The sequence below is a fragment of the Olea europaea genome, unplaced genomic scaffold (genome assembly GCF_002742605.1).
Source record: "Olea europaea var. sylvestris unplaced genomic scaffold, O_europaea_v1 scaffold2303, whole genome shotgun sequence".
Taxonomy (NCBI): Eukaryota; Viridiplantae; Streptophyta; class Magnoliopsida; order Lamiales; family Oleaceae; genus Olea; species Olea europaea.
Genome location: NW_019241121.1, coordinates 26580 through 52646, shown reverse-complemented (window position 1 = coordinate 52646; position 26067 = coordinate 26580). Strand labels below are relative to the sequence as shown.

General features: G+C 38.8%; 1 protein-coding gene across 2 annotated transcripts; it reads right to left on the bottom strand.

The window, feature by feature from the left end:
• Window positions 1-367: 367 nt before the first annotated feature.
• Window positions 368-21380, bottom strand: LOC111381421 (protein TIC 62, chloroplastic). 2 transcript variants are annotated; one of them, XM_023005203.1, is made up of 13 exons: window positions 21154-21380; window positions 20410-20521; window positions 20247-20319; window positions 20110-20155; window positions 19783-19959; window positions 19558-19639; window positions 19342-19414; window positions 19150-19260; window positions 18842-18994; window positions 18492-18625; window positions 18198-18413; window positions 922-1071; window positions 368-679 (listed from the first exon to the last, which is right to left on the bottom strand). In XM_023005203.1, the coding sequence occupies exons 1-13, from the start codon at window positions 21323-21325 to the stop codon at window positions 631-633; spliced, it is 1548 nt and encodes a 515-aa protein (XP_022860971.1). In that variant the 5' UTR covers window positions 21326-21380; the 3' UTR covers window positions 368-630. The 2 variants fall into 2 exon arrangements, with proteins under 2 accessions (XP_022860971.1, XP_022860970.1); XM_023005202.1 differs by having other exon boundaries at window positions 20410-20527; window positions 21154-21379.
• Between the last annotated feature and the right edge of the window lie 4687 nt (window positions 21381-26067).

Here is a 26067-nt window from a genome sequence, read left to right as displayed (position 1 = left end):
GATCATCTATTAAAGTCTAGTCGCCACGCACCTGTAAAATTTGTACACACATTAGGCAACCCAAATTTTTTAAGTCTACACATGAGGACATGTTTTGAGAACTAAAATTCTGATAAACAAATTCTCTCTCATTCAACAGTCTAAGCTTCTCTAGATAGCGGAGTTCAATATAATTACAGAAATTTAGATTTTGCTATATATGCAGAAAATCTTGAATCTAAAGGCCTGTCCAAAATTATCTAAATTCAGTACTAATAAATGATAAGACTTTTTCCAAAACATTGGCCCCAACCTTCATGGCTAAAATTTAAAACGGGATGGAAACAAAATTTATTATATTTTATTGCATATATTTAAAAGAGGATCAGAATGTAAGTTTATGACTTTCAGGCACAATATGAAAGGTATCTACATAGATCAACAAAAATTACTAGAATTACACATCCAAAATGACAAAAAGCAATATGTTCATGCTTTGGAAAAAAATCCGTCCTTTTGAATTGCTCAAATCTCATGTATTTTTTTATGTTTTTTTATGAAACATAAGTGTATTCGCTCTGATTTAGTTACACTTATGGATACTTCCTTCAATGGGCTTCGTATCTGGCTGTCTAGTAGCTTTATTCATGTTCAAGGCTTTGAAGGTATAGGCGAACTTGGCGGCTTCAAGTCCTCATACCTACATTAGAACAGAGATGAAGTAAAACCATCAGTTCATATGGAACAAGATGTGTGGGTATTTTCACCTAGATATACATGCAAAATTAAAAACTCGAGCATGTATGGTGCATAATACTAAATAGGACTTGACAATAAAATTGGCAAGATTATAACTTCTTTTTATTTCTTAATGTTGTCTAGTACAATTTAATCCTCCTTATCAGACGTACCACAAACACCAGTGACGAGAAATGGACTTACATTACATAAGGTGAGAGGGGTCTCGGTTTTGATTCAGTATGTTCATTAACATTCCCTGAGTTGTCCTCAGCAAGATCCTCAGATACATTGTTCACTGATATTGTTGGCACATTAGGAGATGGTGATGAAGGGGGCTTGAGGTCCTCATACCTGACAAATAAAATGTTGTCCGTATCAAATATTTCAGCCTTGTTAAACAAATTAAATAATCATATCAGAAATATAATGTTAAGAAGCCCTAAATATCACGCTATAATATTTTTCAGAGTAGAGACAACACTAATATGTCAACTTTTAAAAAAAAAAAATCCATCATGAACTCACACAGGGTATGGTGAGAGATCCAAAGCAATATCAGAGGTACTTCTACTCTTAGCAACATCATTTCCCCTGCTAATCTCTGGTGCCGTATCTGCCAAAGTCAGGGCACTAGAAGGTTTCTCTTTGGAACTACTCGGTGTTGGAGTGGGAGAGCTAGATGGTTTCAAGTCTTCATAAATGTAAGCATCAAATCATTGGGTATATTAGTGATTCTGAATCTAAAAATGGGAACTTAAATAAGCGAACACTAATGCAGTGTAAGGAGATAAAGGCTGGGTCTCTGTGGGGATACTGCCTGGTGGGCTATTTTGCAGGCCGTTTTCCAGTTAAGGCAGCCTTACTTCGGTTATGAAACACTTGGAAGGTGGAGTATCGGTACATTGTTCATTCTAGCGGCTGGCTTATTTTTGCAAATGAAGCATCAAGGGCTAGCGTACTACACGGCGGAATTTACTTTGTCTTTGGGAGGGGACTTATGCTCAAAACTATGCCACATTGTTTTGAATTTGATGAGAGTGAAATTAGCACCTTACCGATTTGGATCAAGTTACCCGGGTTGCCTTTGGATTTGTGGAACTCGAATGTCTTGGTAAGATTGCATCCAAAGTGGGGAAGCCCATCTCGACCTATAAACTCACATCAACCAAAGAGAGACTTTCATATGCAAGAGTTTTGGTGGAAGTTGATGTGTCGAAGGAGCTAGTGCAAACAATCCATATGAAATTGCCAACCAGGAAGTCTCGGAACCAAGAGGTTGTTTACGAACATATACCGAAGTTTTGTGCTACATGTAAAATGTCTGGACATTTGACAGCCGGATGCAACGTTAACACGCAGCCTGCGACTAGCAAAGAAGCTGCGCAAAGGAAAACTACGATGACCAATGACAAAGCACAGACCATTATTGCTGAAAATCAGCAGAACTCAGCCAATATCCAGGCCGCTACTACCGTAATTCAGCAGAACACGGCTGTCATTAAAACAGCTAAAAATGCAGAGGGCGGGGAGAATGATGAAGGCCAGCTACAGAATGAGGGGGACAATGTGGAAAATCAGTTCACGGTAGTCAGCAGAAACCAGAAACGAAACATTAACCAAACTGGGACGAACAGCGAAAGACAGAAAATGGCAAACGCAATCAACAAAGTCAATACGAAAGTTGCTTCAAATGAGAAGCTTAAAGGCAAATTGGATGATTTAACAATTGCAGCTATTAGGAAGGATATAAAGAAGGGAAACACCCTTCGAATATCATCATGAAGGTCGCATTTTGGAACATCAGGGGGTTCAATGTGACCCTGAAACAAAATGGGGTACATCACCTCATAAAGCAGCAATTTATTGATATATTGATATTTTTGGAGTTTTGGAGACGAAAGTCAACCAAGTAAAGATGGGCCGGATCATGGGAATAAATTTGGTGGATGGAGGCAAGTGGATAATTTTCTCTCGCACTCGGCTGGCAGAATCTTGGTCGGAATCCTTCAAAAGTGGATCTTCAAGTTTTGGAAACAAATCCTCAAGTGATGCATTGCTATGTTAATTGCAAGGTAACATCCATATCAACTTGTGTTAGCTTTGTTTATGCATTTCATTCTATTGTTACTTGGAGACCCCTTTGGAGTGTATATATTAGATTTCGGTGCGGCTTGCACGAGTCCTTGGTTGATCTTGGGAGATTTTAACAATGTCCTAAGATATGATGAAAAATGTAACGGAGCGGAAGTGACCCTGAATGAAATCAAAGACTTTGTGGATTTAAGGTCCATTGGATGTTTTTATACATGGACTGAAAATTCACAAGGAAGCATACTTCGGTGTGAAGTAAGATTGATAGTGATATGGTAATGAAATATGGTTACAAGCGGGTTTTCACGGCGGATTTTCAACTGGTGGAGTGCCTTTTGAATCACCCACCCTTTATTGTGTCTCTCTTCCAACATGATGGGGCGAAAGGCAAACATTTCAAATTCTTTAATATGTGGGCAGATCATGCTGATTTTAAAAATCAGGTTGCAACAAATTGGAACCAGCAGATTCAAGGTACAAAACAGTTTATTCTTTGTAAGAAATTACAAAGGTTGAAGAGAATTCTGAAGCAACTCAATCAAAGGGAATTTAGACACATTTCGGCCAGGGTGGACGGGTTAAAAATGGAACTTAAGGCAGCTCAATTGGAGCTGCAAGATCCGCTGTACAAACTGGATTTGCAAAGAAATGTTGCGAGGTTACGGAAGGAAAGGATGGATATTTGTGAAGCGGAAAGAAGTTCTGCTATCAATGAGCAAAATGTGATTATCTGAAGAAAAGTGATAAGTGCACAAAATTTTTTCACTCAATGGTGAGGAGGAATGCGAAACGGAATTTCATTGCGACATTTAAGAAGGAAGATGGAAGCCTCACGAATTCACAAGAAGAAGTGGCTAGTGAATTTGTTGGTTTTTATCACAGATTGTTGGGCACGAATTTCACTTGTGAACCTATTGATCCTATCACATTTGGGGAGGGGCCGCTACTCTCTTTGAACCCAGCTAACGCTCTTGATATGGATATCTCTACACAAATCGCCGGGATCCGACGGATATACCTCATGCTTCTTTAAAAAGGCTTGGGACACGGTAGGAGGTGATTTTATGGAAGCTATTGCAAATTTTTTCCAGTACTGTACACTCCTTAAACCGATAAATCACAACATTATCGCCTTGATCCCTAAAGGCAGCCACACTTCCACAGTTGGTGAATTTAGACCCATTTCAAGCTGTAATGTTGTATATAAGGTCATCGCTAAAATTTTGTCTAACAGATTGGCACCAATCCTTGTTTCCATAATTGATCAGTCAGAATCCGCATTTGTGAAGGGAAGGAGTTTGATAGAAAATGTTCACCTTGCACAGGAATTGTTGAGGCAATACAACAGGAAGAGAACATCACCTAGATGTCTTCTTAAGATTGATCTAACAAAGGCTTATGATTCCATCGATTGGAGCTTTATTAAATCAGTTTTGGAAGGACTGGGTTTTCCAGCGAGATTCATTTTCATTTGGGGGTGATGGTATGTATTTCTACACCTCTTACTCTATTGCTCTTAATGGAAGCTTAAATGGTTTCATCAAAGGTAAAAGGGGTTTAAGGCAAGGTGATTGATATATCCAAAATAGAATAAGAGTTTTATTATGAGAATTTAAGCAATGATTACAAGAGGAACGAACCTGCGATCAGGGAAGCGAAAACTTTATTCAAAAAAATAATAATAATAATAACAAGATTAATGGGCATTCGAGAGGCCCACAATCTCCCAAGGACTCTCCCAATTTCTGTATGCTGGTAACGTGATTATTCCCTTTATTTATACTGCAATTGGTACTGTAATTATGCAATTGGTCTTGCAATTGTGCCGATTCCCCTTGATCCTTGCTTGTGCATTCGGTATGTTGTGTGGATTGAGGTGTTAGATTAACTCAGAAATCGAGAGAGAATTGATATGATTTTTGGAAAAACTCGCTACTCCCGTTCTATCTTCTACTCAATGTATATACTGGTCAGTCCCTCGCTTTACAAGGAAACTATGATATATATGCTATACAATCCCTAAATATTACAAAGAGATAATTATAGAAAATAATCAATCACAAATTATATATGGTAACACCCCCCCTCAAATTGATGCGGGGAAGTCAACCAGCAACAATTTGCCAACAAAAAATTGATGCCGTTGTCGAGTCAACGCTTTGGTGAAGATATCGGCCACTTGAAGATCAGAGGAAATGTAAGGAAGAGATATAACCCGATCCTCCAATGTATCACGGATAAAATGACAATCAACCTCAATGTGTTTGGTGCGTTCATGAAAGACAGGATTATTGGCAATTTGGATAGCACTTGTGTTATCAGCATGAAGAGGAGTAGAGTTAAGTTGAGGAAAACCCAGTTCCTCCAGAATACCTCGTAACCAAATAATTTCTGAGCAAGCCATAGACATTGCACGGTACTCAGCCTCGGTAGATGACTTAGATACACGATCCTGTTTCTTACATTTCCAAGAGATTAAAGCATCACCAAAAAACATAGTCCAACCCGTAGTAGAACGGCGCGTATCTGGGCATCCAGCCCAATCAGCATCACTGTAAGCGACAAGCTGTAGAGATGATCCAGTAGGAAAGAACAACCCACGAGAAGGGGAACCGCGAAGATAGCGAATAATGCGGCGAACTGCAGCAAGATGAAGATGCCGAGGAGAAGACATGAACTGGCTAACCTGATGGACGGCATATGAGATATCCGGTCGAGTAGTAGTCAAATAGATAAGGCTCCCAACCAAGCGACGATAGAGAGTAGGATCATCCAGGGGATCCCCTTCATCTTTCCTGAGTTTCACATTTACCTCCATAGGAGTATCAACCGAAGAGGTATCCTCCAACCCAGCTAAAGTGATAAGGTCTTGAGTATACTTATGCTGGTTTAAGAAAATGCCATTGTCCCGATGATGAACTTCCAGCCCTAAAAAGTAAGTGAGTCGACCCAGGTCTTTCATATGGAAAGTGGCATGCAACATAGTCTGAAGTGTAGTAATCATACCACAGTCAGTACCAGTGATGATGATATCATCCACATACACCAAAAGGAGAACGACACCCGCTGCAGACCTGTGGAAGAAGAGAGAAGAATCAAACTGACTTTGAGTAAAGTCGAATGTAAGTAGTGTGCCCCGAAATTTTTCAAACCACGCCCGAGGGGCCTGTTTGAGCCCATACAAAGACCGCCTGAGCTTACAGACATCATTAGGAGAGGTAACGGTTAAACCAGAAGGAAGCTTCATATAAATCTCCTCTTGAAGATCACCATGAAGAAAGGCGTTCTTCACATCCATCTGATGTAATTGCCACGACTGTGAGGCAGCAATAGCTAAGATTGTTCGAACCGTGGTCATCTTGGCAACCGGAGCAAATGTTTCCTCATAGTCAACCCCATATTCCTGTTTGTTACCCAGAGCTACAAGTCGAGCTTTGTATCGATCCAAAGAACCATCAGATCGAAGTTTAACTGAGAAAACCCATTTACTCCCAATAGGTTTGACTGTAGGAGGACAAGGAACAATATCCCAAGTGTGATTCTCCTCAAGGGCCTGAAGTTCTACGTGCATTGCATCCTGCCAACACTTATGTTCCATAGCCTGTTTGTAGGAAGAGGGAATAGAAATAGATGATAAAGTAGCTACTAAGGAAATAGGAGGAGAGAAACCATACCGATCTGGAGGTCGAGAAGGACGAGTAGATCGACGAAGATCGGTGACAACTGTAGCAGGATCAGGCGCCGAGTCGAGATCTCGAGGGGGCACAGAGGGAGCGGGATCAGACTCATGTTGACGACGACGAGCATACACAAAACCAGGTTTAAATCTTTCCATATCCGGAGGGGAATCAGAGAAACTAGGTAAAGGAGTTAAAGGTGTAGAAGGGGGTTCAACATGAGATGGAAAGAAATATTGATTTTCAAAGAAAACCACATCTCTAGAAACACGAATACGTCGAGCAAGAGGATCATAACAAACATAACCCTTTTGCGAGGTAGCATAACCAAGAAAAGCACATTTAACAGACTGAGCAGCAAGTTTATGTCGTTCATGAGCAGGGAGATGCACAAAACAAACACAACCAAATGTACGAAGATTAAAATATGATGGAGGATGGCCGAACAACCTAAAGAAAGGTGAAGAATGATTCAAAGTAGGAGATGGTAAACGATTGATTAGATGAACGGCAGTAGACAATGCTTCACACCAAAAACGAGGAGGAACAGATGATTCAAGTAAAAGAGTCCGTACCACCTCCAGAAGGTGGCGATTTTTTCGTTCAGCAATGCCATTTTGTTGTGGCGTCGAAGGACAAGAACGTTGAGAGATGATTCCTTTGCTTTGGAGAAAAGTCTGAAACTCATTAGACATATACTCTCCCCCAGAGTCGGATCGTAGGATTTTGAGATTGGCAGAAAACTGATTCTCAAGAAGAGCAAGAAAGCGCTTAAAGCATAAGAAGACTTCAGACTTAGCCCTTAAAAAATAAACCCAAGTGAAGCGACTAAAGTCATCAATGAAAGTAACAAAATACTTGTAGTGTGCATGAGAAACAACAGGGGCAATCCCCCAAACATCACTATGGATAATATCAAAACATTGTGAAGCACGAGATGCATAAGAAGGAAACGGCAGAATTTTACTTTTGCCAATTTTGCAAGTTGTACAATCAAAGGAAAGATTAAGTAAAGAACTTGTTTTATTTCCCAATAAACCAGAATTAAATAAAGTACGAAGTACATCCGAGTTTGGGTGGCCTAAACGTTTATGCCACATTTTATTTCTAGTAGTATTAGTACTACATGCTAAGGAAAGTAAAGGAAAACGGGGGATGACTGGGGAAGGAGAAATATGTAAAGGGAATAGCCGTCCCACTTTAGGCCCCTTCGCGATCATCTTCCCGGACACTGGATCCTGCACAACACAACCAGAGCGAGAGAAATTGACATTATAATTATTATCAACCAATTGACCGACAGAGATAAGGTTCGTAGAAAGGGCAGGAGATACAAAAACATCAGGTAAGGAGGGGGAAAGATCACCCACAGCACTTATAGGCAGAGAATTGCCATCGGCGGTATTAATTTTCATATGGCCATCATATTTTTTGACATTGGAAAGGAGATCAATAGTATTAGACATATGGTTAGAAGCACCAGAGTCAAAAAACCATGGCTTAGAAGAAGCGGTGTGATTACCTGAGAGGCCAAAAGCAGAAAAAGCAGAAAGAATCATCTGTTGTACCATTTCAGGAGTGAGTGTGTTCGGATTTGGACTAGGAACAGCTTGCGAGGCAGTAGGCAATGTAGCAGAGCTCGAGGCACCTGTGGAGGCATGAAATGCTGTGCCGTGTTTCTTTTCAGGACGAATGGGACAAGCTGAGAAAAGATGACCCTGTTTCTTGCAATAATGACAAGGTTTCTTAGGACAATTCCGCGCAATGTGACCAAGAGCTTTACAATTAAAGCATTGAATAGTACGCATGTCACCACGCCTATTCCTCCTTTGAGCTGCATAAGCCACAGGAATCGGAGTACCAACAATAGTCTGTTGTTCCAAAGATGCTTGAGTTAAGATACGTTGTTCCTCACGGAGAAGTTCACTCAAACAAACATCCAGAGATGGCACAGGATGACGATTCATCAGATTGGAACGTGTAATCTCAAAATCTGAACGCAACTTCATTAAAAATTGGTCTCTCTTACTTGTTTCATGCACTTTTTGAACAGCAGAAAGAGCTTCAGCGGGAACATTAGCATAAACAATATCTGAGTAATCAGTCCAAAGATTTTGAAAACCCGAAAAATAATCCTCAATCGAGAGACTTCCCTGGGTAAAATTAGCCATCTCATATTCCAATTGGAAACGCCGAGCCGTATTGTCCTGTTTGTAAATCTTGCACAAGTACTTCCACATGTCAGCTGCTGTTTTATAAGGTCTCAGATTGAGTACAAGATGAGGCTCAACTGAACTAAGTATCCATGTCATGACCCGAGCATCCTTTATTTCCCACTTAAATAAAGCATCTATATCTGTAGGGGCGGGATCACTTCCATCAATATGACCCCATAACTCCTTCCCTTTGACAAATAATTGAAATTGAAACTCCCAAGCAGAATAATTCTTTCCAGTAAACCGAACATGAAACGAATCCAATTTATCCATAATGAAATAAATACTCACTATACGATTTATGCAACAAATAAGATAGTCTTGCAGGAAGAAAGATTATTAAAGTCAACAAATCACAGACTCCCACGTTAAAAAAAAACCGACAATAAACTGTACCACCAAGGTCGACACACTAAAGCAGAGGAACCAAGACAGTAAACTGTACCAACAGCCCTCGTCGGAAGAGGAGACCCACAACAGAGACCGTCGATCGGGAAGAGAAGGCTAGAACTTCACGTTCACCGGCCACGACTAATCCAGAAGAAACACCCACAAATCCGACCAAAACGGGAGGGTCGAACAGCGTCGCCGGAGTCAGAGCCTAGCAGATCAAGGAACGAAATCGCCGGAATCAGAACCCGGCAGAAAAGGACAGAGCTTCGCACCCAGAATCGGCGACCAGAACGCCGAACAGAACCCAGATAGAGTCGCCGAAGGAAAATCAACGCCAAAAATCAGGAATTTGGCTCTGATACCATGTTAGATTAACTCAGAAATCGAGAGAGAATTGATATGATTTTTGGAAAAACTCGCTACTCCCGTTCTATCTTCTACTCAATGTATATACTGGTCAGTCCCTCGCTTTACAAGGAAACTATGATATATATGCTATACAATCCCTAAATATTACAAAGAGATAATTATAGAAAATAATCAATCACAAATTATATATACAAAATGGATTTGCAAAGAAATGTTGCGAGGTTACGGAAGGAAAGGATGGATATTTGTGAAGCGGAAAGAAGTTCTGCTATCAATGAGCAAAATGTGATTATCTGAAGAAAAGTGATAAGTGCACAAAATTTTTTCACTCAATGGTGAGGAGGAATGCGAAACGGAATTTCATTGCGACATTTAAGAAGGAAGATGGAAGCCTCACGAATTCACAAGAAGAAGTGGCTAGTGAATTTGTTGGTTTTTATCACAGATTGTTGGGCACGAATTTCACTTGTGAACCTATTGATCCTATCACATTTGGGGAGGGGCCGCTACTCTCTTTGAACCCAGCTAACGCTCTTGATATGGATATCTCTACACAAATCGCCGGGATCCGACGGATATACCTCATGCTTCTTTAAAAAGGCTTGGGACACGGTAGGAGGTGATTTTATGGAAGCTATTGCAAATTTTTTCCAGTACTGTACACTCCTTAAACCGATAAATCACAACATTATCGCCTTGATCCCTAAAGGCAGCCACACTTCCACAGTTGGTGAATTTAGACCCATTTCAAGCTGTAATGTTGTATATAAGGTCATCGCTAAAATTTTGTCTAACAGATTGACACCAATCCTTGTTTCCATAACTGATCAGTCAGAATCCAAATTTGTGAAGGGAAGGAGTTTGATAGAAAATGTTCACCTTGCACAGGAATTGTTGAGGCAATACAACAGGAAGAGAACATCACCTAGATGTCTTCTTAAGATTGATCTAACAAAGGCTTATGATTCCATCGATTGGAGCTTTATTAAATCAGTTTTGGAAGGACTGGGTTTTCCAGCGAGATTCATTTTCATTTGGGGGTGATGGTATGTATTTCTACACCTCTTACTCTATTGCTCTTAATGGAAGCTTAAATGGTTTCATCAAAGGTAAAAGGGGTTTAAGGCAAGGTGATTGATATATCCAAAATAGAATAAGAGTTTTATTATGAGAATTTAAGCAATGATTACAAGAGGAACGAACCTGCGATCAGGGAAGCGAAAACTTTATTCAAAAAAATAATAATAATAATAACAAGATTAATGGGCATTCGAGAGGCCCACAATCTCCCAAGGACTCTCCCAATTTCTGTATGCTGGTAACGTGATTATTCCCTTTATTTATACTGCAATTGGTACTGTAATTATGCAATTGGTCTTGCAATTGTGCCGATTCCCCTTGATCCTTGCTTGTGCATTCGGTATGTTGTGTGGATTGAGGTGTTAGATTAACTCAGAAATCGAGAGAGAATTGATATGATTTTTGGAAAAACTCGCTACTCCCGTTCTATCTTCTACTCAATGTATATACTGGTCAGTCCCTCGCTTTACAAGGAAACTATGATATATATGCTATACAATCCCTAAATATTACAAAGAGATAATTATAGAAAATAATCAATCACAAATTATATATGGTAACATGAGGGTCTATCATTACCTCCCCCTATAAGTTTCACCTTGTCCTCAAGGTGAAAGGAAGGGAACTGTTGCTTAATCATGTCGTAAGACTCCCAAGTAGCTTCAAGTGGTGGTAGTCCCTTCCATTGTATTAAAACATCCAAGTCTCGAATATTGCTACCTAAGCCAAGTCGCACCCCAAGTAATGTCTCTGGTTCAACCAACATCTCCAACTCCTCACTTAATTGGCTGGGTACTTCTTTCACGGCCTACACTGCTCCTTCTGCCTTGCGTAGCTGGGATACATGAAATACGGGATGAATGTCACATGTCGGAGGAAGAATTAGCTTATAAGCAACCTTGCCAATCCTTTGACCCACCGCAAATGGACCATAAAATTTTGGTGCTAACTTTTCGTTAGGTCGCGCAGCTCAGGATTTGCGACGATATGGTCTAATCTTCAAATACACAAGATCTCCAACATTGAACTGAACATTCCTTCTCTTGCGGTCAACTGAGCTCTTCATCTTCGTCTGGGCTTGTAGTAATTGTGCTTTCAATTTCTCTACAACCCGATCACTTTCAAGGAGTTGTTGTTCTTTTGTTGAAACTATTGTGGATCCTTTTTCAAACCTTAGCAGAGCAGGAGGTTTGCACCCATATAAAACCTAGAAGGGAGTAGTCTTACTTGCCGTGTGGAAGGAAGTGTTATGCCATAACTCGGCCTAAGTTAACCAACTGAACCAAGATTTGGGTCGTGATGAAGTAAAGCAGCGGAGATATGTTTCTAGGGTGCGATTTAGTACTTCTGACTGTCCATCAGATTGGGGATGGTAAGCTGTACTACGATTGAGTTTTGTACCTTGCAAATGAAATAATTCTTCCCAAAAATAGGTTACAAAAATCTTGCCTCTATCCGACACTATAGAGCGAGGTACTCCATGTAAATGCACCACCTCTTTAATAAAAATCCCAGTCATACTTGCCGCCGTAAAAGGGTGTTTAAGTCCTATGAAATGCCCATATTTGCTTAATCTGTCCACTACTACCGAGATTGTGTCCATGTTGCCTGATTTCGGAAGCCCTTCGATGAAATCCATGGCAATGTCTTCCCAAACCTGATTAGGAATTGGTAGCGACAGCAGTAATCCCCCCGATGATAGTGCGATATACTTAATTTGTTGAGAAACTGCACATTGGCTCACATAACATTGAATATCAGCTCTCATCCCTTCCCAATAGACATTTTCGGAGATGCGTTCCGATAGCCGGAGCGTCTTCCAATCTTGCTGTCGTGCCCTTCTTGTAACATTAACGAAACCAGTGATGACCCTTTGGGTAGAAATAGACACCCCTTAAATAGTAGCTGGCCATTTACCACTGCAAAATCTGGTCTACTAGAAAGACTCTGCCTGAGTTCTTGAATGATAGTTTGTAATTGTGAGTTTGCATGAACTTCTTCCGCAAGAATGTCTAGTTGTACTACTGTAGAAGCTGATATTGCCATTAACTTGGTGGAATAGTTGATGCGGGAAAGGGCATCAGCAGCCTTGTTTTCACTTCCCAGTCGATATTGAACCTCAAATTGATAACCCATTAACTTAAGTAACCATTTCTGATACTCTGGATTCACTTCTCATTGTGCAATAAGAATTTTAAGCTTTTCTGATCCGTTCGCACATAGAATTTGTGACCAAGCAAGTAGTGTTTCCGTTTTGCACAGCAAACACAATCGCCATCAATTCTCTTTCATAAGTTGACTTTGCCTTCCCTTTTAGGTTAAGCGCACAGCTATAGTATGTAATAGGATGATGGTCCTGCATTAACAAAGCTCCCACGCCAAAATTCAAAGCGTCTATCTCCACTATAAAGGGGCGGTTGAAGTCCGGAAGGACGAGGACTGGAATAGATGTCATGGCTGTTTTCAATGTTCTGAATGCTTGCTCTGTTTCTTCATCCCAAAAAAAATTATCTTTGCATAACCTTTTTGTTAATGGCCATGCTAATTTACCATAATCATTCACAAAACAGCGATAATACCCTGTGAGCCCCAAAAATCCCCTCAACTCTCGCAATGAGCGGGGACTAGGCCAGTCTACCGTGGCTTGAATCTTTGACTTGTCTACGGCCACACCCCAGTGTGAAATGTAATGCCCCAAGTATTCTACTTCTGGTTGATCGAAGTTACATTTCTTGTCGATGTTGTCTTAGCAGTTGCAAGACTCCTCAGATGCTCCACATGATCCTCCAAACTTCGATTGAATACCAAAATATCATCAAGAAACACGAGAACAAATCGTCTCAACTGTTCTTTAAATACTTCATTCATGAGTGACTGAAATGTGGTTGGTGCATTCGTCAATCCGAATGGCATTACCAAGAACTCATAATGCCCTTCGTAGGTCCTGAACGCAATTTTTGGGATATCCTCTAGTTTGACCCGAATTTGATGATAACTAGCGTTTAGATCGAGTTTAGAGAAGATTGTCGCCCCATGTAGCTCATCCAACAATTCGTCGATCATCGGAATGGGAAACTTATCCGGAATCGTTACCTTGTTTATGGCTCTATAATCTACACAAAAGCTCCACCCTCTATCTCTTTTCTCCACTAATAAAACTGGACTTGAGAAAGGACTAGTACTTGGCCTGATAATCCAGGTTGCTAGCATTTCTTTGACCAATTTCTCAATCTCATTTTTCTGAACATGGGGGTAACAATATGGCCTCACACTTATAGGGGTTGTTCTTGGTTGCAAGTGGATGGCATGATCCTTGTCTCGTTGCGGCGGCAGCCCTTCAGGCTCTTCAAAAACCTCCCAAAATTCACTCAACACCTCTATAATTTTTGTTGGTGGCTCACTCTGTGCCTGTCCAAGCTCGACCCCCATGCTGCCTAATTCAAGAAGCACACCCTCACCTCCTTCCTTGAAAGCTTTCATCATGGTCTTCAAGGTGACTAACGTTTTACTCACGCTTGGACCCCCTTGCAAAGTCATGGTAGTATCCCCAACCTGGAACTTCATCGTTAGAGTTTTCCAGTCAACCTTGGTTGGTCCCAAGGATGATAGCCACTTCATCCCTAGAATCACATCGGAGCTCCCCAAATCCAAGGGAAGAGAATCTTCCACTATCTCAATGTTTTGGAGGGATAATTGCACTCTCTTGCACACCCCTGCTCCTTGCACTGCCATACCCGTTCCCATGATTACCCCATATCCAATTGTATCAGTTCTTGGCAATCCCAACTTCTGTACTATCTCAGCAAAAATAAAATTGTGACTAGTCCTGCAATCAATTAGCACAACTACCTCTTGACCAAAAATTGCCCCTTTCACTTTCATGGTTTGAGGTGGGTGAGCCCTACCACCGAGTTCATTGATAACTAAACCACTTCACCGGTAACTGCCCGGCCACATTCATCCGATTCCTCGCACCTCTCTTCACTTCCCAATCCTTCTGTCTCCTCATCATGAACCAGCAACACTTGCAGTTCTTCGGATTTGAACTTATGCCCAATAGAGTATTTCTCGTCACAGCGGAAGAAAAGTCCCTTCTTTCGCTTATTCTTAAATTCGACCTCACTAAGCTTTTTAAAATCAAAAGAGGCTGCGCCAACGGAGCAATGTTTCAATTTTCAATTAACATTGAAGGACGTCGGTTGGTGGCTGGTGCATTGAAGGTCGTATGTCGGTAAGGGGGATTTTGTCAATTTCGGTTGGTATTTACTTTATTTTGCACTGGGCCAGAACTACCAAAATGGGCCTGCATGGCCTGATTCTTTTCTTCAATGCGTTGGGCAGCTCCATGATTTGCTTCAACCCCCTGGGCTTCAACACACGAATCTTGGCCTTAATTTTTGGAGATAGCCCATTGATGAAATGGCCCTCCAATATGGCCTCTGAGATCTCCCCGATTGGCGCTGCTAATGTCTTAAAGGCAACCCGATACTCCATGATTGACCCTTCTTGTCGGAGAGCAAAGAAGCGCCCCTCCGTGTTACCTTCCAGCATCGACCTGAACCTCGCTCGTAGCAAGAACTTCAGCGTCTCCCAATTTTTTATCCCCTTTCTTTTCTGCTCCCATTGGTACTAGGCGAGTGCGTCCCCTTCAAAACTTAGTGCCGCCGACTCCAATTTCTCCCCTTCTATCGATTGATTCACCCTGAAATACCGTTCGACTTTGAAGATCCTGTCATCTGGATTTTGTCACAGAAAAACAAGCATCTCTAGTCTTCTCCCTTTAAGTTCCGGTCTCCAGTGGTCTCCCGGCCCTCCAACGACGACGCGACAACTTGTTTCTACGCCTGAGGAACCTTTCAAAAGCAGGTCATACTCCAATTCCTTCCCTCATTCTTCCCCTTTGCTCTCTCTCTCTCTACCCTTCTTTCCATTTTGTTCTTATGAAGGTGAACTGCTCCAGAATCATTTCCATATTTTTCTCAATATTTCGCACCCTTTGCATTTCCACTTGCATCCTATCGAACCCATTTTGCATCTCTTCCATCCAGCCTTGCAATTTTTGGTGAACCACTTCCAATTCCCCCAGACGATCCGATAAATTCACCATCCTGATTGTAACGGCTCTGATACGAATGATAGATCCAAAACAGAACAGGAGTTTTATTATGAGAATTTAACCACCAAACAATTATTACAAGAGGAACGAACCTACGATCATGGAAGCAAATTCTTTATTCAAAAAAGAGGGAAAAAATAACAAGATTAATGGACATTCGAGAGGCCCACACTCTCCCAAGGAATCTCCCAATTTCTGGATGCTGGTAACGTGATTATAACCCTTATTTATACTGCAGTTGGTGCTACAATTATGCAATTGGTCCTGCAATTGGTGCTATAATTATGCAATTGGTTTTGCAATTGTGCCCATTCCCTTTGATCTTTGCTGCCTTTGGTATGTTGTGTGGATTGAGGGTCTATCAGTGATCCCTTATCGCCATTTTTATTCATGATTTACCTTGAATACATGTCAAGATCATTGAAAAGAGCTACTAGCAACGGTGAATCAATTATCTCCAAAGTGTGGGCTCTTGAATATCCCACACTTGACTTTTGCGGATGATTTGATGCTATTCTCGAGGGGTGAAGTTATTTCAGTGCACATATTGATGCATTGCTTGTCTAAGTTCAATAAATGCTAGGGATTAATAGTTAATATAAATAAATTCAATCTATATACAGCAGGAATTCATGGGGCAGATTTGGAGGTAATACGGGATGTTGTGGGCATACCTAAGGGGACCATGCCGTTCAGATATTTGGGGGTACAACCCACGATCGAAAAATTGAAAGTTAATCATTTTACACCCTTTTAGATAAGATTATGGCATGCATTAACACATGGACACATACTTACGACGAGAGGGCCAAATTGGTGAGAGCCGTCTTACAAGGAGGGGAATGTTTTTGGTTATCTATATCTCCAATTCAGGCTGCAGTTACAATGAGAATTATACGGCTTTGTAGGAATTTTCTTTGGAATTCCAAAAGTGAAGGAGGCTTGGGATTTCAAGACATCAAGAGTTGGAATGATGCATTGCTTGCAAAATCTCTTTGGAACATACATGATAAGAAAGACAATTTTTAGGTCCGTTGGGTCACTCATGTGTACTTACGAGGGGCTTCAATTTAGGGGTGAACGCCGGAAAGAGATGACTCTCTATTGCTTAAGAAACTACTGACCATTCAAGACCTGCTCATCAGAAAAGAGGGCAGCAAGTAGGCTACCATCCAACAATGGTGAAATGGAAGAGTGGGGACACCCTTAAAATTCCACAATGTTATGATTATTTTTGGCCAAAGGGATCTATGAAAACCTGGGCAGCGGATGTTTGGAAGGGATTCATCACGCCAAAACACTCTTTTATCCTTTGGTTGAGTGCCCAATTAAAGCTACTTACCAAGGATAAATTACAGCACCTAGAGACTGACTGGAATTGTATCTTTTGTGGGTAGATGGAGGAAACCAGCCAACACTTGTTTTTCACTTGTCCGTTCAGTGCGTCTTTATGGGGTTCTGAAAGTGGATGGGTATTACATGCTCAATGTCTACGTTAGCAAGCTCATTAAAGTTTATTAAAAAGGAGGCTCAAGGTATTTCTTGGCAAAGTAAAGCCAAGAAAATCGCACTAGCTAGCATCGTCCACAACATTTGCATGGCAAGAAATAGACAGATATTTGAAGATCTTAGCCATACTCCAATAATATTGTGAGAAGGATCAAAATACATGTATACAAAATTATGTTTATATTGTGTCATAATGTTTTAATCTATTTTGAGTCTTTATGAATACAGTTCACAAGATATGATAATAATGAAATAAAGCAGAAAAGTAAATAACACGGAGATTTACGTGGAAACCCAATTCAGGAAAAAACTACGGGCAGAGGAGAAAAAAATTCACTATAATCAATAGGAATGTGTTTACAATATTAAGACTCAATATTCTCAATTGAATCTAAGCTCACAAGACGTTGTAGATTTATTTTTCAAGGTTTTTTTTCCTCAAAACTCGTGAAAATTCTCTCTTCAATACAATGGACGACGTTTTGTATTTATAGAGATGCCCAAAAAACCTATTACCAATAGGAGTCCAAAACGCGTTAAAAGACGAAAAGTCAGGAAATCCAGTCGCTCGACGCTGCTCGAGCGACAGGGGGCGAAAAGCGGGCGACGGCTCTCTAGCTCCAATTTTGACGGTTTCGCTCGAGCGTCCAGCCAGTGAAGAGCTAGTGAAAATACGGCGTATTTTGCACCTATTCCATAACTTGATCTCTCCAAGATCAACCCAACTACTACTCCTAAAACCCCAAGAATTTAGGTCACACTACAACAGAGTCTTTAGCTTTGGTTCGTTAGATCGTGTCATTAGTACATGTTATGATTTAGTAGGGATTTTGTAAGTCCGAGTATGCCCGATGTACTTGTACATGAGTTTTGATCTATATAATTTTATATTTACCGATCAAAAAAAAGATTTTTGATGATTTTGTGGATGGCATAAATTCCTACTTTAAAAGAATACATTGGACATGATCAAAGAATTCAAGTTTAGAGAACGACAAATATCATCAATCTTGACCAGTATCTTACTTTGTGTATGGTGACGAGTGATTTGTTTTCTTCACGTCAACCAAAAGAGGTCCATTTTCTAAGGTGGTACTTGAAGTTTCTGAAGATTTGACCTCAATTGATGAAGAGGTGACATTAGATGCTGCAGGAGTAGCCTCTGCATTACTTGATTTGGAGGCACTTGCACCAATACTTGGAGTGGGAGTCGGAGAAGTCGGGGGTTTCAAATCTTCATACCTACAAGAAGACGGGGATAAATTGGGGTTAGTCTTGTCAGGAAGCACTTATAATGCAATAAACATCAATAGGACTCACGCAATATATGGAGAAAGTGGTGTTGTTGAGGTTGCCTTCAATTCTTTAGGTTTTTCCTCTGCAGAAGTGCTTGGGATCCCAGAGGTGATATTATCGGGAACTTCAGGCTGGGGTCCATCTGCATCATCTGATTCCTAAAAACAATTCCTCATAAAAATCTTTATCAAATGATTAAAGTTGAGAGCATATTTTATTAGCTGAATTTCTTATCAATATAGAAAAGGCCTTGTGAATTCAAAATGTACGAGTGTCGCATTTTAATTACACCAGCAACCCAATTAGTACAATAGGTTAATATTTCCATGAATTAATGCACATGATCCACAGAAGTGTATGCCATCAGACATTACCTTGATTGGGTAAATTTCTTCACGTTGGGAAGGTATATTTTTGAGGAGCTCTCCCATGGAAGTCAGTGGTGCTGTAGTTTCTGCAATTACTTCCACAACTTTACAGTACGAAAGGCTACGGTTTTTGGCCATGAAAGCCATTAACTCGGCTACCTGATATTAACCAATGAAAAATAGTTTCATCCAGAACAAAAGTGAAGCCTGTTTTGTTTATTTTTAAGAACAGAAAAGGCTGCATTTTATTATCAGAGTATAACAATCTTGTGGGCGAGACTTCCTAATTCATATGTAGACAAAAAAAAATAAACCTGCAGATTCGATACTTGGCCACCAAATAAAGTATCCTCTTGTGACAAAGCAATATTGTGAGTTTCCTTGTACGAATCAGTAGGTCGCTCCATTCCTCCAGGTCTCACTATCTGCAATAGTAGCACATATGCATCAAGAATGTGACACTTCTTATCTTCCAATAGCATATACCGTTGTCCAACTGAACTCACTGTGTAAGGGAGACCACTGGCAAGTAGGGCTTCTTCTGCTTTCCTTTTCCAACAAAGGACTCCCCAAAACAAACTTTGGCCACAGAATTAGATGGAGGGGAATAAATTAAAAACCAAATGCTCTGTATCTATGAGCAAATCTCTAGTTGGTAGCTCAATAACTTTTGCTAAAGTTCAGAAACTTTTCCAGTTGAATAGGAAAAAATAATTGCTTACTTCAATATAGCAGCGGGAAATCCAAATTTGTTTGTTCCCAGAGATGTCAGCAAAATGAAGTGGTCAACTTTTGCAGAAGCCGCTGCATGGAAGACAGCAGTTATCGTTGCAGCATTTTCACTGATATAAGTTACACAAGTTTCATCGATGGAAGAATATAGATCAACCCTGCTATTCTTTTTAAGCCAATAGCATCTGCATACCTGAACCCAAAATTTTTCTTACCTGCATCAATCAGATTTTTCGTTGCCTGGTAGTCAATCCGATAGGGTCCAGTTATATCAAAAACCTCCTTCTCGCTGGCACCAATACAGCATAGAACAATCGATGCATTGCCCAATGCAGGACTAATTTGATTTTGTTTCTCCAGATCGCATTCCACGAGTTCAAGCTTATCTATAGCTGGGCTAAAGACCAAAGGAATTATGTGACATGAAATCAACAGACAAACAAAAGTGCAAGCGTAGGAAGGTAAAAGAACAGTCATTCTCATGTCTATGAACAATCAAAATCTCATATATAAAATAAATTCTTAAAGCTCGTTTATCATACGTTGAATTTCTCCTGCGACATCCTCAAGCTTCATGCTTTTAACGCTCTGTTAAGACAAAAAGAAGTTTCCAGTGAATAAGGGGTCCAAAATACTATTCTTATGTTATGTTAACTGTTCCACTAAATAGAGCTCATACTTGCACGAGAGATTCAGCTCTCTGAATATTCCGAACACCTGCTCGAACTTTAAATCCTAATTTCAAAAGCTCCCTGCAGAAAAATAAGACTGTTAGCGATTACAGATCAAAAGTTCATAGTCCATAAGCTTTATATACAAGTAGTGAAGTCAAAATTTATGACCTTACAACTCGTGAGCCAACTCTACCAGTCGCACCAGCGACAAAAACAAGATTGCTGTCCTTTAGACTAGCATCAATTGGAGTTGCATTGGGTGCCTCCAAGCTGGATTTCACTGTGCCTTGTGGAAGAACATCAAAGTCCATATTTCAAGCCGTATTTAATATTTCAAAACACAGAAAGAACTACAAAGGGAAGCAACTTGTTCCCTTTCATTATGAAGACAGTCTTCATTCACTAGTCATAAACACATTTTCTCATATGACATGTTTTGCGGGAGGGCTGGATTCTTTACATTGTTCAGTCATATCCAATATTGTGTACTAAACATGCATTTACACAGGGAACCCAAAAATCTCATGGCCGGGCCTGTGCACAGTTATCATGAAGAATGAATCATGACATGGAAATTGTATACGAACCAACTAATTAGGCAAACTTCTTTCAAGATTCAAGTCCGAAATTAAATGGCCTCGAGGAGCTTGAGAAATCAAACTGCGTGTCGAATCGTGAAATTGATTCTCGAATATGCTATATCTAGTAAACGAAATTTTAAGTACAATGCACTATTCCTCTTCATGTTTTCACATATTTTTAGCTTTTCTAGACTGCATGTCAATAAGTGCCGCCGAAAAAGTGGCTTTTGAGCACGGCCAAACACTTCAAAGAGATTAAATCCAAGTACGAAAGGCTCCATTATAGCACAAAAAAAGAACGAAAATAAACAGCATTGTAGGAATACGCTACCTGATGCTTGGGCCCTAAAATCAATAAATTTAAGCTTTCTCGCATCTGGGCAAATTCTCTTATTATTGATAAACTTGACGGCAGTGTGCCCACATAGAAATGGTTTTTCGATCAACCCAGTTCGAGGAATGCTGCTTACTGTAGGTGATTGAACGCACCGTAGCAGCCCCATCGCAAGCAAACTCTGTTATACCACAAAAATTAACGATCAAAGGTTTATCTAGAAAAATTGCAATTGCGTTATCCAACGCAAGCTACAAGATGTCATGGTCCCGCCAACAAAAAGGACATGGCGGCCACATATTTTATTTAAATAAAATATATTATTAACAAGTTTACTAAAATAATTTTTTAGTTGACAGAAGTCGCTACTATTTGACTTCAATTCAAAATTTGGCACCTGGGGCACTTTTTCAAGGAAGAAAGTACAAAAAATTTTACCCTTTTTTTTCAAATGTGGGATCTATTTAAGAGAGATGTATTCAAATATGATGACTGTAATTTGCTCTTCAACGGTCACAATTTTCATTTTTTGGACTAAAATAAATTAATGAATTTTGAAATTTTTTATAAATTTAAAGTACTTTCAATTTAATTCTAATTTATTTTATCAATAAATTGTATTAAGATATCTCAATAACTTATAAATTATTAAGGATTTCATTGGAAGCATTTTAATAAATTTTAGAGAATTTCGAACCTACGAAAATGTCAAGTTCTCTAGAAATTTAGCATGACCCTCAAATTTTAATGAATTTCAAGCATAAGATCAAGTTATTTGTGCCTTTGATAAATGTTTGACCTCGTTTTCGTTTAGGATCGCGTGGACAACAGATGTCAAATACACCCGCGCACACGTAAGCAAAAGTCCAACACGCTAAGGCTCACACAGGGTCTAGAATGGTCTGAAAAAGGGCTGTGGGATTAACTCAAAGGCGCGGGACAATAACATTCAAAATCCGACGATACATTTATAAAACGATTGTATAATAATTACCAATCATGATTGATGAACTTTATGCAAACTTAATTGTATTCGTAAGAGTAAAAATGAGATGAAATGTTTTGTATTTATTCTGGTATTGAGTTTTGTAAGTGAAATTGCATTGGCCTTACAATGGGGACGTGGGGAAATATTTATAGTAGTGCAAGGTGAATTGTGGCCCTTAGATGAAAGTACACGTAACCTCATCTCCACAATCCATACATCTAATCCTAAACATCACCTTTGACTTGTTGGCTCACTTTATGTTTATTAAGTGGCAGAACTGTCACTTTATTTGACAAGACTTGACACTCAAATTATATAATAGACATCATATCAATCATTCGAAAAAGATATTTGGGAATGAGCAAATCATTTGAAGAGGGTGACAGCGAAGGCGCCTCGGATCCATGGCCTCAGTTAATGGGCCTCAACAAAATAAAGTAAAACAAATTCAATTCAATTATGTAAGAAAATAAAAATATAAAGATAAATAGAAATAAAATATACATTTTCAATTCTCACTTTGAAAAGTGGAGAAAAAAGAAAATAAAGAATTCAATTTGCTATTGAAATTTGGAATTGAATTTTTATTCTGGACAGCTAAGAACGAAAAACGAATCACTAGAAAAACTATGCTTGGCACATTAAGTTCTAGATTGCTCATGGTATCAATCTGACAGAAAGATGAGCCAATCGTGGACCATCAAAGAATTTTAATCACATTCATTTCCTACAAGATTGTTCATGGTAACTCTAAAATCCCATCACACTTTGCCTCGCCACTCTGCCTGCATGATCCCTTATTACAATCCCATCCTAATGAGTCCATCCCCCGTCCTGATTGCACATCTATGTTCCATTTCAAGTCCCCTCCCCTCGATGGTCTCATCAACCTCCCACCGTTCCTCTTCTTCGGACATCAAGTGACTAAAGCTACATTACATCAAATTTGCCGAGTCCAATTGCAGCTCTGTACTTAGAGCATCTTCGATGGTGATATGAAATTGGGTGTAAATTCGTATCTTTAAAATCACTTTTGTATCCTCATTTACATCTTTATATATCTAAATATAAATTTTGTTTCACTGAAAATATTTAAATTCACTTTTTATCGTGGGTGTAAAAATATATATATATATATATATAAATTTAATGTTTTTTACATTTTCAGGAAAAAAATGTAATTTGCATCTCCGTTACATCTATCTATTAGAAAATGTTTTCTATAGATTTAAAAATCTAAATCTCTGCTACTCACCATCGTTGGAGATGCTCTTAGATCATTGTCCATTCCATTTCACAGTACACAATTCTATTCCGTTTGTCCCAGGCACCCCAAAGCCCACTGGCAAAAAGAAGCAGTTCATTTCATTTTGCTTTTGAAACTTATTGATCAACTAAACACTATTTTTATCATAAAATATTTAATGCATAATTCTCGATAATATAATGAAATATTTATTTTGAAATTTAAACAAATCTGCTTGATTGGATAAATTATAATTTTGTACAATTTTTTTTTTTTAATGGAACTGATTTTTCATTTGTTGATATTTATTTGCTTGATTTTGTAGATTGATTAAATTAGCAATTTTTAATGATAGAGTTGTGGATTTTCTATGATAAACAATGAGGTCATAAATTTTATTTTCTAATTACAAAGTTGGATGAGAGATATACTAAGGGTGTGTTTGTCACCCATTATTTTGGAAGAATGTATTATGGAATAGTAATTAATGTTGAAATGTGTGATTAAAAAGGAAAAAAAATTTATTTACGTGTAATATTGTTTTAATGAAGAATGTGTTGTTAAAAATGAGTACTATAATGGAAAAGAATGTAAGAAAATGGATGACAAACAGGAGCTAAATAGTTACTTTATTTTATCTATAAAATATAACTCTGTTATCCATTCAAGTTCATAAAATATATGAAAGGGTTCATTTCTAAGAGTTTATCTATAGCCTATTCCAAAACTAAGATATGGAGGTTTAAAATTTCAAAATTCAGATATTATTAAAATTTACTTATGAAATAATTGATTAAAAAAATATTTTATTAGTTAAACATATCAAGGTCACAAATTTATATTATTTGGTCACAACTTATCAAATTAATTGGTTACAAATTATAACTAAGTCACAAATCGAAAATTCCATAAGTCACAAATTATTTGTCGGTCATAAATCAAAAAGTTTATAGGCCAGAATTCATTTATATATTACAAAATCAAAATTTTTATTGGTTACAACTCATTGATTCATTGCAAATTATCAAATTAATTGATCACAAACTATTTTTCAATCACAAATCAACAATTTTGTAGGTCACAATTTATTCACCAATCACAAAATCAAAACGTTTATTGGTCACAACTCATTTATCGATCACAAATTATTAAATTAATTGGTCACAATTACATTTTTTAAATCACGTATAATTTATTCGTCACAATCAACCAATTTATTGGTCACAAATCCCATCCCGTCCCACCTATGAATGACCATCGTCATCGGTAACCACCACCACACACCACATCAATGCAACATCACCACCACAATAACCACAACACCACCACACACCAAACTTCGGCACCACCCTCACTGTCGGATAGTGGCCCCAGATCACACATACCTTGCGCACCGATAACATGTGACCGTCACCACCACCACAAACACATCACAGAAAAAACACCACAAACTACAAATCCATCTCCGCCGCCATCACAGGAAAATGCCATGCAACGACGAGGTTTGAGCACCGCACCCATCAATGACAAAATCTGAACGTTGCGCCCATTGACGACCTAATCGCCGTTGTGCGCAGTGAACTCAATCGCCATTCGGCGGCGATGGGTTCACCACTCACAACGGAGATGGGTTCACCGCCGCCGTCAAGATTGTACAAAGAGTGAATGAAAGGAATAGAACCACAGGTGGAGAGAAAATGGTTTGACAATTGTAGAGAGAAAATGAAATGGGTTTGAGATTAGGTTTGTGATGAATTTTGGTTGTATTATTAATATCTAATTTTTGTTTAAATAAGTTTTATCTCTGATTTTTGAAATTGAATCTTGAGAATTCTGGTTTTATGTAATTACCACTATATGAAAATTCATTAAGGCCCTGTTTGATTTATCAAGTTTTCCATGGAAATCTTTTTGGCTGTTTGATAGACTTTTTTTCCACGGAATTCGTTTTCTTGTTTTTCTTGGGAACTAGCAATTTTTCACGTTTTCATGGAATTCGGATTCTCACCACATTGGTGAGAATTCGAATTCCAGGCCACTGTAGCGATATTTTTTTTTTAATTTTTTTTGTTGGCAATGGAAACAAATTTTAAGAATTGTTGTAAAAAAAATATTTTTCTTTAATTGACAATTTTCATGTAAAACAAAGACAAACGAGTACCAAAAGATATATGATTTTCTTGAATTTTTTTATTTTTGCAATGAAAACAAATTTCTTTCCCAATACTAATAAAATCTATCTCTTTAATTGACAATTTTCATGTAAAACAAAGTCAAATGAACAGCCAAAAACACTTTTATTTTAACATTTTTCACGTGAAAAATTATACTAATCAAATACAATAATTTACAACTCCCAGAAAAATAATTTTTAGACAATTCAATTCCCTATAATTCGTTTTCATTTCAATTCAATTCTATCTTTGCAATCAAACGGACCCTAAACTCTCAGATCAGACACCTACCTTAACTAGGAACCGGAAGGAGTTGCGTTCAAGTCCAACTTAGAATCGAATCGATTTGAACTGGATCAGTTTGAGTAATTTGCCAATTCAAGCCAAATTTTAATTTTATTTCAAGTGCTTGGCCCTTTCAATCAATCCTTCTCACGTCAAAACAAGATCGATCCTTTGGACCCATATATCTTCTAGGGTATTTTTCACAAAACTCTATCTAG